Source organism: Sturnira hondurensis, unplaced genomic scaffold (assembly GCF_014824575.4).
Source record: "Sturnira hondurensis isolate 20B ecotype Veracruz unplaced genomic scaffold, ASM1482457v3 Scaffold0024400, whole genome shotgun sequence".
Lineage (NCBI taxonomy): Eukaryota > Metazoa > Chordata > Mammalia > Chiroptera > Phyllostomidae > Sturnira > Sturnira hondurensis.
Window position 1 is genome coordinate 5,041,231 of NW_028097031.1, and position 12,746 is coordinate 5,053,976.

Genomic DNA, 12,746 nt, shown 5'->3' on the forward strand with positions numbered 1-12,746 from the left:
GCAACGGGCCTTCTCCTGGCACAGCGGCTCTCGCTGCTGCTTGAGCCAGATGGGCTTTGAGACTCTGGGAACTGTGGTCCCTCCCCAGGAGAACAGTGTGCAAGCCCGTGGGGATGACACGATGCCCAGTGCTGAGGTGCTCCGGTGCCACCCTGAAACCCACACCCGGGACATCGTCAGTGGTGCGTGGCCCCTGCTGAACCCTGCTGTGGACGTGCACTGGGCAGGACAGGGCTGGGCTTCTCCACAGCACGTGCTGGTTTTACGTGGGTCTCATTTCGTGAAGCGAGAGGCTCTGGGACCAGATCAGAAGTTTTGTACAGTGGTCGTTGTTTGCTTTTCTAGACTTTGCTGTTTCTCAGACTATCTACCTTAAAGGCAGATTTTTTATACCAGTGAATAAGCTAATATTTCCCCATGGATCTGGTGTATTTGATCATTTTGAAGCTAAAATTTAAACGTTATTTATAAGTGTGTTCTGCATTTTTGTGTTTTCACTCACACTCTCCTAAAAGTTCGTGTTTTTAGTCATAGATTTGGGGGAGTGGTTTTGTTGTGTGGGGGGGCGGGTGAGGGAATATGTAACTTTGGCTTGTGTATTTTGTAAGAAAACTTGTACGGCTGTGCTTTTACCGGGTTTTCCCTAAACTTGGACCTTCTGGCTCTGTCTGTCCAGATTTCCTCCGGGGAGTACATCCAGATGTCTGGCCGTGCGGGCCGGCGGGGCATGGACGACAGGGGCATCGTGATCCTCATGGTGGACGAGAAGATGAGCCCGACCGTGGGGAAGCAGCTGCTTAAGGTGACTGGGTGAGGGCACCGCGCTGGCCCCGGGAGGCCGGGGACAGTTCTCCAGGAGCCCCTGGAAGTCCGTTCGGTTGGTCCAGGGGCCTTTCTGAGTGAGCTGTCTGGGCTTGGGGGGGTGGGCTGGAGGAGGGGGCTGCTCAGAGGCTGCTCAAAGTGACAGGGGGTGGCAGTCACTTTGCCCTTCACTCCCGTGTGAGGGGACCTTGTACTGCTCCCCGCAGGGGCCACCCTCCGCCCTCAGGACAGAAAGTACAGCCTGGGGTCCCAGGGTGTGGGCAGTCCGCCCACCGAGGCGGGCGGGAACTTAACATTTACTAAAAGTATAAAATTAACTGCCAGCTTGTTAGCCATTTAAAGTAAAGGTGAAAAGGCAGAAGGACTGAGAAGGGCAGACTGGTGGTGACAGAACAGTCATGGGAGGTGAGGCCCAGCAGAGGGACACAGGCCGTGACGTTGTGGTAACTGTGTGTGGTCTCCAGGGGGCGGGCGGTACCAGGGACCACTTTGTCAACAAGTGCATGACATCTGAACTCCGGGCTGTACTCCTGAGACTGACACAGAACAATCCTGAACGTCAACTGTATTTGAAAAATAAAAATTTAGGCAAAAAATAAATGAAGCTTCAAAACCCGTTGAGACACGCAGAGGGCAGAGTCTGTCTGCAGGAGGCTGCGCCCGGCTTCTCAGATATAGGGACTGCGGGGCAGGGCCAAGGCCATGGGCTGGCAGCCTCATGCAGGGGCGCAGACCTGGTGAACGGCGTGTGTGTGTGTGTTAGTGTTTGCATGGATGAAGCTGGAGCTTGTTTGCACATATTTATAGAGATTGTATTTTTAGTTTTAAAGATTGACTCGTGGAAATAAGTCTGTTTTTAGACATGTGTAACTTTAATACTTCGTGTCAGGAAAACGGCACGAGACTGGAAGCGGTGCTTCATTGTCTTTGTAAATGGTGCCAGATGCAGTGAAGACCGCCCCCTCTCCTGTGCCCCGCGCTGGAGGGAACCGAGCCAGGCTGTCTGGCTCAGCGGGAGGCACCATCCGGTGGCAGCGTCAGGTTCTGCCGGTGCAGGTTTTTCTCTCCTCTCCTCTCCCTGGGCTCTCTGGACTCCCCACCACAGACGCGGGCAGCCCCATCGTCTTTCGCTCATTAGAGCTGTAAAGCGTTACCGTGGGGGGACCACAGGAGATTCACCCCTTGAGCACATGCGTGCGTGCATGGTGCCCAGCTGCAGGCGCAGCGCTGTCCACGGGCCCCAGGGTCCCCGGGCGGCTCATCTCCCCGGGCTGGGCTTCATGCCTGGCGACCGTGACTCCCCACCCCCCTTGTGCACCATTTGCAGCCACGTTAGACACTCGCACGAGTCCCACAGTGTCTGTCTTTCTGTGGCTGGCGTGGGACACCGAGCCTCATGCCCCTTCAGGCCGCCCGAGTGGTTGCGTGCTGAAAGCCGCGTGTGAAGGGGAGGCCTGGTTCCGTGAGAGTGGCCGCTTTGCACTCGCCAGACTGGTTGTGAGTTGAAAGGACAGACAGGCAGTGTCAGCGGGGGTGCGGGGAAATGGACGCGTGTGTGTTGCCGGCGGTAGCATGTGATGGGGCCGCTGTGCAGGGACCACAGCCTGGCAGGTTGGCAGAGGTTGGATTCAGAGTCGGGACACGACCCCGCAGGTCCACTCATAGGTGCACACCGCAGCGAAGTAGGAATGTGTGCAAAGACGTGACCAGTGTCACTCCCAGGAGCCAAGGGGCAGAGACAGCCCAGACGTCCACCGCTGACGAGGGAATGAAGGCAGTGTGGCGTGGCCACAGTGGGGTGGTGACCGTCCGTCATTGAGAAGGAATGGCGTGACGCGTGCTAGGACGTGCATGAGCCGTGACGACACTGTGCAGGGGCCGGGTTGCACGCAGCACCCAGAAGGGGACGTCTACAGAGGAAGTGGCCGCGGAGAAGTGACAGAAAAGTGGAGGCTGGGTCTGTTTGTAAACGACGAAGTGGCTGAAGTTACCTTTAATCTCTCTCATCCCCAATAATGTGCTTTTCATGTTGACCTCAGGCCCCCCTTTGGCCCTATTTTCAAGGAAAGTAGTTCAAAACAAGGTGGAAGGGTTTATTCACTACCCCTAGGGGGACGGGCTCTGCATTTGGGGGCGTTCGGGAGAGCCATCCGTTGAGGCTCTGGCAGAAGCTCTGCCCCTTCTCCCCCTGAAGCTCCCTCTGCCCGCGTGGCGGTTCCACACACGCCAGGCGGGCCTGCGGGTCTCAGCCCCCGAGCTCCCGAGCCCCTGAGAGTCGGGTGCTTTGGCGTGCCGCACGGGACCCGGGGCGGAGCTGCGAGTTTCGAGACACCAGTTTTTATTTGACCACCAGTCTGAATGGTGGGCTCTGCTGCGGTGACAAACCCACCACTCGGTCACTGAGGCTTGTTCCTCTTACGTGTTCAGGTGCTCATCAGTGTCGATTGCGGGTGTGAGCTGATGGAGAACCACCGTCGTGAACCTATCGGTCATTGTGCTGGGGGGAAGAGATGGCTTTTTACACCAGCAGTTAACGATTTGGCCGGGAAGGGACACATCTCCATGACTTCTTTGCCCGCCTGCTGGGGGTGGGGGCCGCGAAACGGAATGCTGTGCAATGCATAGATAGCAAAGAGCCACCTACACCAGCAAACGGGTGTTCTAAAAGTTGTATTTTAGGGAGAGAAGGAGAGCAAGAGAAGCATCGATTTGCCGCTCCGCTTACCAGTGGTTCCACTGGCTGCTTCCTGTCTGGGCCCCGACCAGGGTTCAAACCTGCAGCCTTGGTGCGTCGGGACAGCGGGCCGGCAGACAGCACTGCACCTCTCTGTCCTGTTAGCGGCCCTGTTTTTTCCCTTCACTTTCCCGAAGATGAGCTGTTTTACCGCTTTGTACTGCTCATCTTGAGGGGAAGAGTACTATTCATTAACACAGAGGTAAATTATTAAGCAGTTTAGCAAGTGAAAAGTTTTTGTGTGGAATTACTTGAATGACCCGAAACATCGACTGTTCTTTCTCTCAGGGCTCAGCTGACCCTCTGAACAGTGCTTTCCATCTGACCTACAACATGGTGTTGAACCTGCTCCGCGTGGAGGAAATCAACCCCGAGTACATGCTGGAGAAGTCCTTCTACCAGTTCCAGCATTACCGGGCGATCCCAGGCGTGGTGGACAGTAAGTGGGGCCTGGGCGCCGAGCACACGTGCCGCGTGGCTGCTGCCGCGGCGCTGCTGCTTCCCCGCAGGGCAGGTCCTGGGCCTCGGGTCCAGTCGGGTGAGCGCTGCGGCCTGGCCACTGGGACCTGATGGGGCGCTGTAGAGTGGGAGTGTCGGGTTGGAGAGAGGGGTCCATCCAGTTTTTCCATAAAATGAAGGACACGTTTTCATCTTCACCAGTAACTTGACTGAGTTGGATATATTTTGAGTACGTCGGCTCTCTCCCGCTATTGGCTTCAGGTGGGTGGAGGCCAGGGTGCCACTCCACACCTTCCAATGCGTGAGACGGCCCCACAGCAAGGAGTCACTTGGCCGAAATGTCAGCAGTGACCAAGGAACTTGGCAAACCACTTTAGACACGTTCAGTCAGTCACAGCACCTCCTCCACACACTGCACAAGTATTTTTTTGCGTTTTTACCTTTCCTGAAATAATTACTGAAAATGTTGCGTGTTTTCTTCCATCTTCAATATTAAAATGGCTGCACAAAAATTCATCAGTGTTGATAAGTTTTTTTCTGAATGCACACTGATATGACAGCCGTCACAATGCAGCATTGTTATGAATGAAGTTGAAGACGATTAAATGCTACTCGAACCATTATATGGAAAAAGCTAGCGAAGATTTTGGCTGGCGCAGTGAGAAAGCCTGTCAGGACACCACTAGGGGCTCGGTTCACATTCAGTGTGGACTGCTGTCACAGAGCGTGCTGACCTGCGCCCCCTGACAGCGCTCTGACGAGTGCCTGCTGAGGCGTTTCACTGCGGGAGGCACGTGTGGGCGGGCCTTGCCCTCTGTCTCTCCCGTTGGAGAAGAGCGCCGTGGTCCACGCGTGCCACCCCGACCTGGCGAGGAGTCGAAAACCTGGCACTTTCACCTGGAGATGAGCCTGGGCACAGTTCCTAGTTCCCAGTGTCAGGGCGGTGCTTTCTGAAGTCCTGGCAGCGAGTGTTCAGTGTGACTCAAGTCCAGGTTCAGTGTGTGTTCACTCCTGTCTTAGGGGATGTTGTGGCTGACCACTCAGCTGGTGAAAATCTTAAGTGGAGGCAAACGTTGAAAACACCGGTTTGGGTAAACCTCTAAAAATAACGCACGGTCACATTTAAAGAAAACAAATCAGCAAAAGGTGCAGCAGACAGTTGGCACAGTTTGTAACCCTGCACAGAGATGCCACACCAGCGCTGCGAGCGGCCCGGGACTGGCTGCTGGCGCACGCAGCGCAGAGCCCCCGCTGCTGCTGTGCACTTGAGTGGTGCTGGCGCGGGGCTTGAATCCATTCAGATGACCACAGGCGCCTGTGCCTTCCGGCTGCTCNAACGCACGGTCACATTTAAAGAAAACAAATCAGCAAAAGGTGCAGCAGACAGTTGGCACAGTTTGTAACCCTGCACAGAGATGCCACACCAGCGCTGCGAGCGGCCCGGGACTGGCTGCTGGCGCACGCAGCACAGAGCCCCCGCAGCTGCTGTGCACTTGAGTGGTGCTGGCGCGGGGCTTGAATCCATTCAGATGACCACAGGCGCCTGTGCCTTCCGGCTGCTCTGCCAGACGGCTGACCGAGAAAACCTGCCGCCACAGGGCTCGCAGGACAGTGCTGAGCTGAGGGGCAAAGGCTTGGAGTCCCAGGGGGCGTCCCCCCACTGTGGGGGAGACCCACCTCACCAGGTGCAACACTGCCAAGCGAGGCACGCTGCAGGGGCCCACGGTCACTGAATGGGGAACTCGGGGAGCTGAGAGGGTGGTCCTTGGAGGAGGAGCGACCAGACGGCAGGCCTCGGGCCTCTGGAGCTCCTCCTCCCAACCTGGCATCCCTGCCGCAACCTGGGCCTGCCACCGTGGGGGCGGGGGGTGTCTCTGCGGTGCCATGGCACAGGGCCCGTGACTCCAGCCTGCATGTGTGCTCTGCTCACAGAGGTGAAGAGCTCAGAGGAGCAGTATAACAAAATAGTGATCCCGAACGAAGAGAGCGTGGTCATCTATTACAAGATCAGACAGCAGCTGGCCAGGCTGGGTAAAGAGATCGAAGACTACATTCACAAGCCCAAGTACTGCCTGCCGTTTCTGCAGCCCGGCCGCCTGGTGAAGGTGCGCTGCCTTTCCTGGAGTGGGGGGTTGTCCGGGGATGCAGTGGTGTTGAGTAGCTGCTCTCCTGTTTCTGGGCAAAATGCTTCCTGCTGCGGTAGTTCATCTATAGTAATTACACTGTTTCCTGGGTTTCATGTGGCTCTGGTTAAGGGGCGTCATTAATCAGATTTTCATGTGGGGGTGTATAAACGGAAGTAGTCAGTTTTGGAATTAACATACAAAATACGTCTGGTTGTAAAACCTAAAAGTAAAGGCCGTTTCAGTACAACCAAGGCAGCTTTAGGTCTGAGTTGAATCCATCACTAAGCAGACGTCCTCCGAGCAGAGTCGCTGTGCGGTCGTTTTCGCCTCTGGTCTGCCGGGCGGGGGGTCCCTGCCGCCACCCCAGGGCCTTCGCAGTGCAGGGTGACTTCTCCCTGTCGGGTTCACACCGTTTCTGCAACTTGAACAAATACTTCCGCAGGAAGCCTCCATTTTCCTGGCCTGTAAAAGGAAGTCTAAGGTTGCCTTTTGGATGTGAATGTTCTTGTTCACCTCCTTTTCTTTCTCTTCAGGTGAAGAATGAAGGAGATGACTTTGGGTGGGGAGTGGTGGTGAATTTCTCAAAAAAGTCAAATGTTAAGGTAAACCATTATTCTTAAATGACAATCTTGTGTAGATTATTAGTGGAATGTGTATTTTTTAGACTCATGAAATTGATCAAGGCATAAAAAGTATTACCTTAAGAGAAAATATAATAAATTCTCCCACAAGGAATTAATTTTTTAATAATCTTAAATTTTGTTCTAAAAATAGTATTGCTTATTTTCCTAACAAAAAGAACAAATTTTAATTTCATGACAGTTTATATTTCTTTGTGGAGTTTATCAGTCCTTTATGTAATATTTATTTTAAAATTGGAAATAAGAAAAACCAGCTTTTGACTCTGAAGATTGGAACTTTGATTTGGGTGTATATTAGAGAGTTAAAGAAATTAGGAGAGCTGGTCGGTTGTACTTGTTCTCTAAATGCAGGCGATAATAGAGGTGATTTGGGTGGTCACCTAAATGTTTTGGAAAGACTGCCTAGATGTGAAACTAAGGGCAGTGTTGGTAGTCGGGGAGAAGAGTGACTGGCTGGACCTTCGCTCCGCCATCCTGTTGTCTGCAGACCCGAGGTCTGAAGTGAGACGCTGTGTGTCTCCGTGGATGTCTTTCCACACCGTTTCAGTGGAGGGTGTGCCACCGGTGTGTGTCAAGGCTGGCTGTGTTGTGGTTCGGTGTCCCAGATGTCCTCATCCTGCCTGTGTGCAGAGGGGGTGAGGCCTTGCACTCTGGGGTGGGAGGTGGCCCTGCGCTGAGTGGGCTTGGAGATGCTGAGGCCACTGCTGTGGGGAAGCAGGTGTGTTGAGAGGTCTGTGCAGGTGTTTTGGCGAGTGGCCAGTGACTGATGCCATTGAAGAGCCTCTAAGGTGTACAAACTGGTTAGAGGCTCTTAGAGGGCTTTTAACTTAGAGGGCTTTTTTCCAAGACTTTATTCATTTATCTTCAGAAGGGAAGGAGAGAGGGAGAAATACCAATGTGTGGTTGCCTCTCCTGAGTCCCCTGCTGGGAACTGGCCTGCGACCCAGGCGTGTGCCCTGACTGGGAATCGAACCATGATCATGTGGTTCGCAGGCCCGTGCGCAATCCACTGAGCTGCACCAGCCAGGGCCAACTTACAGGACTTTTTTAAGGGTTGTCGGCCGCAATGTAGCTCCTTTGTCCCCCGTTTAGCAAGCACGCACTGACCACGGACACAAACCCCCCGCGCTCCATCTGTGGCCGTCCGTGGGGAATGAGGACGGGAGGCAGCAGGTGGTGGCCGCTTCAGGGCAGGGAGGACTCCTGGAGCAGGGGCCGGGGAGCTGGGGAGCCAGGGGGGATTACGTCTGAGAAGCAAGAGGATTTGAAACGTTGAACCTGGGAGAAGGAGCAGACTTTGGTTTGCTGTCTGCTGGTGGTGGGGAGGGCGTGGGCGCCACAGGCCTGGGCCCTTCAGGTGCCGGCTCAGATGGGGGGCGGGGGGTGGGGAAGCACAGATGTGAGCGCTAGAGAGCAGGGCAGGCGTTGGAGGCGGTGGTTCTGTGAGTGTCCAGATCCTCGTGAGAGGCGGGCGTGGTCAGAAGGGGTTTGAAGGGTCCTGGAAGAGCTGGCTGAGCAGACTCGAGTCAGTCAGTTAAGGGGACTCTTCCTCCTTCGAGGCGAGCACGTGGGAGGGGGAAGGACAGGCGGGAGAGTGCAGATGGAGGACACGGAGCCAGGATGGTCCTAGCGAGTGCAGGGGGCGTGTGACCACCGTGTTTCTGGTTTGTATGTGGAAATACGTGTTCAGCAGTCGGTAGTTTGCTGCAGAAATAGACTCTAGGTGTGGACTCATTGTCATTTCAGACACTTTTTGTTTCTGAGCAGGAACTGTGTGGAGGAGGGACCAGGCAGTCACTTCTTTGCCACGTGTCCCTCAGTGGAAGTGGCCTTTACTGTTCTGTGCAGAGGAGGTGATTCAAATAGTGAACGGAAAAGTGGAGAGGAGGCCCTGGCCAGGCAGCTGGGTTGGTGCGGGCATCATCCGGGGAGCCCTTTACTGGCCAGAGGAAGGGTTGTCACTGCCGGGAGGGCCGCCCTCAAAGGCGCCAGTACGGCGGGCAGGTGCGATTGGCCATTAGGTTCCGGGAGTCGGGCTCCAGTGAGAGACCGAGGTCTCGGGAGAGAATGTTCGGCATCGTGTGAAACCGCCCTCCGGAGGCGCCGGTGTTGGGCAGCCAGTGGGCTCGCCTGCTTGCAGTGCCTTTGTGTTGTTGACTCGGGCCACTCAGAGACACGGGTTGGTTTTGTGATTCTGAGAATTTCAGTTTTAAAACACTCCGGTCTGCTAATAAATACAGTCACAGACTTAGGGCAGAAACTTAGAACGGCGTTTTATGCCCCAGGGTCATGCTGTTGGACACTGAGTGTGTCGGGGGCTTCTCTCTGCTCGCCCCGAGGAGCCGCTGAAGGCCGAGGGGCCTGCGTTTCACGGAGGCAGCGCTTGCTGGCAGCACATGCCGGTCACTGCTCTCGGGGCCCGGCCCCGGCCGGAGAATCAGTGCCCCCCCCCCGTCTCTCGTTCTTCTAGCCCAACTCTGGGGAGCTGGACCCCCTCTACGTGGTGGAGGTGCTTCTGCGCTGCAGCCGAGAAAGCTTGGAGAACTCCGCGACGGAGGCTGCCAAACCGGCCAAGCCGGACGAGAGGGGAGAGATGCAGGTGCGCTGTTCTCTTCTCGGTGCTGCAGGTGCTTTGTGAGCTGGGTGCGGTCCCCGGGTCCTCGGGAAGTGACCGTGACAGGCCGCGTCGTGCGCCCAGATCAGAAGCTCTCGAGTCGACTTTAGGGGTGTCAGGACCATCAGTAAAATTGAGGCCTGGGACTTAAGGTTCTTTCTCCAATCGAGTCTGGCGAGGCTGATAACCACAAAGTGAAAGATAAAAAGAATTGAACCTAAATTTTCGCACGAAGTTGGGTTTTAACTGGGCCATGAAACCGTCTCTTGTTATTTTTATGATCAGACAATTACACGGCTTTATTCCATCTGCGTGTCGCATTCCAGTGAGAACGACTGAAGTGCTGTTGGACCATGAGTAGTTCCTACCTGTGGTTCCATGGTTGAAGTCATTTAACTCGCATGCCTTTGATGAAACACGAGACATTCAGTTTGCCACAGGAGAGCCCATGTTTCTTGATACCTCCTATTTATACGTTAAAATAATTAAAATGATTGTAGGTGAACACTTCATTGTAGCCTTCAAGGATGTATCTGGAAACCAACGGCGCTGTGGGATTTCATTATTTTTAGGCTTTAGGTTAGGTGTGTGATGTCTCGGTCTCCCCAGAGGGCGGTTGTGCTGGGACTCAGTCGAAGGAGCCCGGGTGGTGGGGAGGCGTGTCTGCGGCTGCAGCCTCACGGACTGCCCCTCAGGGTCAGCCAGGTGCCGGTGCGTGGGAGTGGGCGGCATTTCAGAGGACTATCGTTATGAAACACTTTAAAACAAGGGTTTCGAAGTGTACTTGGAATTCTGGGCCGCGGTTAGCCGCTGGCCTCTGTTGCTCAGTCTTCCCATCTGTCCACACGGCTCCAGCTCCTGCGAAGCCTGTGTGGGTGGGCTTCTCCCTCGTGCTTACTCACCTCTGGCCCAAATGAGGCTGAGACCGGCACTGTTGGGCCTGTGTTCACTGGGCCCGAGGGGCCTCGGAGCTCCTGCCCGTGGCGCAGCCAGTGCGTTCCCACCCCAGCACTCTGCTCTCGTGGCCGATGGCGACGAGGTGTTGTGAGGACAGACAGCCTCTGCGGGGTGCTTCCTGGGTCCCCAGCCCCCAAGAGTGTCTTTCTGCTCCTGGCACAGTTTTCCTGGATTGAGACACAGCTGGCACAGAGCTGTCCTGGGGCACTTTCCCTTCTGTTCCCTGTGCCCACACTACGAAGGACACTGGGGCTGTGCTGGCAGGGCCAGGTGCGGTCTCTGGCTGCAACTTAGTGGCGGTGGGGGGCACTTCGTGGGCAAGGAGCTAGGTGGAGAGCCAGGACGGATCTTCCCACCGGGAGTGGGGGGCTTGTGAAGGAGTGAGAGACGGAACAAACACACCTGCAGGACAGTGGAGCGTTTCCCCCGAGCAGAGCTGCATCCCAGCAGAGGGAGCAGCAGGCACCGAGCACGTGTCCTCTGCTCTGTGAGGAGCGCGAGGCGTTCTTTCCTCTCTGGGCGAGTGGCAGAGGCGTCAGGGAACACAGAGGGGGACCTTTCAGGGACCGACACCGGACGTGGAAGGCAGTGGGGTTTGGCAGTGGCGATGGTAACCCTGAGCGCCGCTTGTTGGCAGGTCGTTCCGGTTTTGGTGCATCTCCTGTCTGCCATCAGCAGCGTCCGGCTGTACATCCCCAGAGACCTGCGGCCGCTGGACAACAGGCAGAGCGTGCTCAAGTCAATCCAGGTGGGCGCATGCATTCAGAACTCAACTCCATGCAAACAGGGACGTGACCAGGGGACGGGCATCCTCCCGAAGACGGCTTTCAGGGAGCTGTGCCCACCACTGGCAGGGCCACTTCTCTATGGTGAAAGTGGCGGCGGCTGAGCTTCGCAGACCGCCCTCCTCGGTCGTCCTGCAGTGGGCCGGCACAGGAGCTCGCGTCGGAAGTGGGGCCCTCACACGCAGGACGCCGACAGGAGTGACAGTGATGTGTCAGGTCACCGCCCCAGCCTCTCGGCCGTTTTTAGTGTAGTTAGAAAGTGGGTGAGATAGCTTTATTTTCAACAAAAAATACGACTTTCCGGAGCATTCTATTTTCGGTGAGAAGAGGGGCCTGATTGGCTGCTTGGTGGATGAGTGCTTGGGCCCGTGGGGCTCTGGGCTGCAGTCCTTGAAACAGTCTCTCGGACCCACCTGTTTAACCCCTAGCTGCCCAACCCCATCTTACCCTCGAAGCCCCCCCCCGCCCCGGGAGACCCAGCGCATCGAGCGGCCCCTTCTCTGGACTCATGTGCTCGCCCTGTGCACAGTCGGGTCGCGTGAACAAAGGCAGCGACAGGGCTCTGGGCCCTTTGCAAGGGGCTGTCTCTGCCTCGGGCGGGCCCCTCAGGAGTCAGCCCCAAGGACACGGTAAGAAGGTCGAAAACAGCTCGTGCTCGTAGGACGTGCTCAGGACAGGGTTGTCCGAGAGGACGAGGAGTTTCAGCAGCCCACGCGAGGTGGAGACGACAGGCTGTGGGAGAGGCGTGCCGCGCCCCAGGCCAGTGCCCACAGCACCACAGCCCCTGGGCTTCCCCGGCACCGGCGCCCACAGAGGCGGGCAGGTCCAATCTCCAGCTGCACGGCAGCCTGCTAGTCTCCGTGTCTGTGCGCCGAGAGCGACACGGGAGAAAACTGGTTCCGTGCAGTCCGGACGGGCGGTGCCTCCCAGCGCGGAGTAACCTCAGACTCTTCGTTCCAGGAAGTCCAGAAGCGGTTTCCGGACGGCGTCCCGCTGCTGGACCCCATCGACGACATGGGCATCCAGGACCAGGGCCTGAAGAAGGTCATCCAGAAGGTGGAGGCTTTTGAGCACCGGATGTACTCCCACCCGCTGCACAGCGACCCCAGCCTGGAGACCGTGTACACGCTCTGCGAGCGGAAGGCGCAGGTGCGGCAGGGCGCGTGTGCACCGCGGGCCCACGAGCGTGCGGTGTCTGTCCTCTCCTCTCGGGTCCACCAGCTGCACGCACGGGACACTGCCTTTTCAGGAACTGTCGACTCTTGGCAGGGCACGGCAAAGGTCCCTTCACTCCGGTTTGGCATTTGATGGGGTTTTTTAGGTGTGTTTTTATGAGATGTACGCTACGTAGCGTGATGTTTACCCTTCAGAGCTCGCGGGTCAGTGGTCTTCAGTAGATGCGCAGCTGTCTGCGGCCGTAACCATTGTCAGGTTCTGGAACATCTCCATCCCCTTGAAAGAAATCTCCTGCCAGTCAGCAGTCACCCCCTTGCCCCTCCCTCTGGCCCTGGCCGCTGCAGACCCGTGGACGTGCCCCTCACTGAACTCCGTAGCACGTGGCCTTTGGTGCCGGCCCCTTCCCTGAGCGATGTGTCTGCGCGGCGCGCT

At 56.5% G+C, this 12,746-nt stretch overlaps 1 protein-coding gene across 1 annotated transcript in view; it reads left to right on the forward strand.

Annotated features, from left to right (window-relative positions):
• MTREX (Mtr4 exosome RNA helicase) overlaps positions 1-12,746 on the forward strand; it is a 46,088-nt gene that overhangs the window by 23,956 nt on the left and 9,386 nt on the right. Inside the window, exons 16-22 of the mRNA XM_037038545.1 lie at positions 677-802; positions 3,845-3,995; positions 5,948-6,120; positions 6,675-6,743; positions 9,253-9,381; positions 10,991-11,101; positions 12,099-12,287. Coding sequence (XP_036894440.1) covers positions 677-802; positions 3,845-3,995; positions 5,948-6,120; positions 6,675-6,743; positions 9,253-9,381; positions 10,991-11,101; positions 12,099-12,287 — 948 coding nt within the window. The remainder of the gene's footprint in view (positions 1-676; positions 803-3,844; positions 3,996-5,947; positions 6,121-6,674; positions 6,744-9,252; positions 9,382-10,990; positions 11,102-12,098; positions 12,288-12,746) is intronic.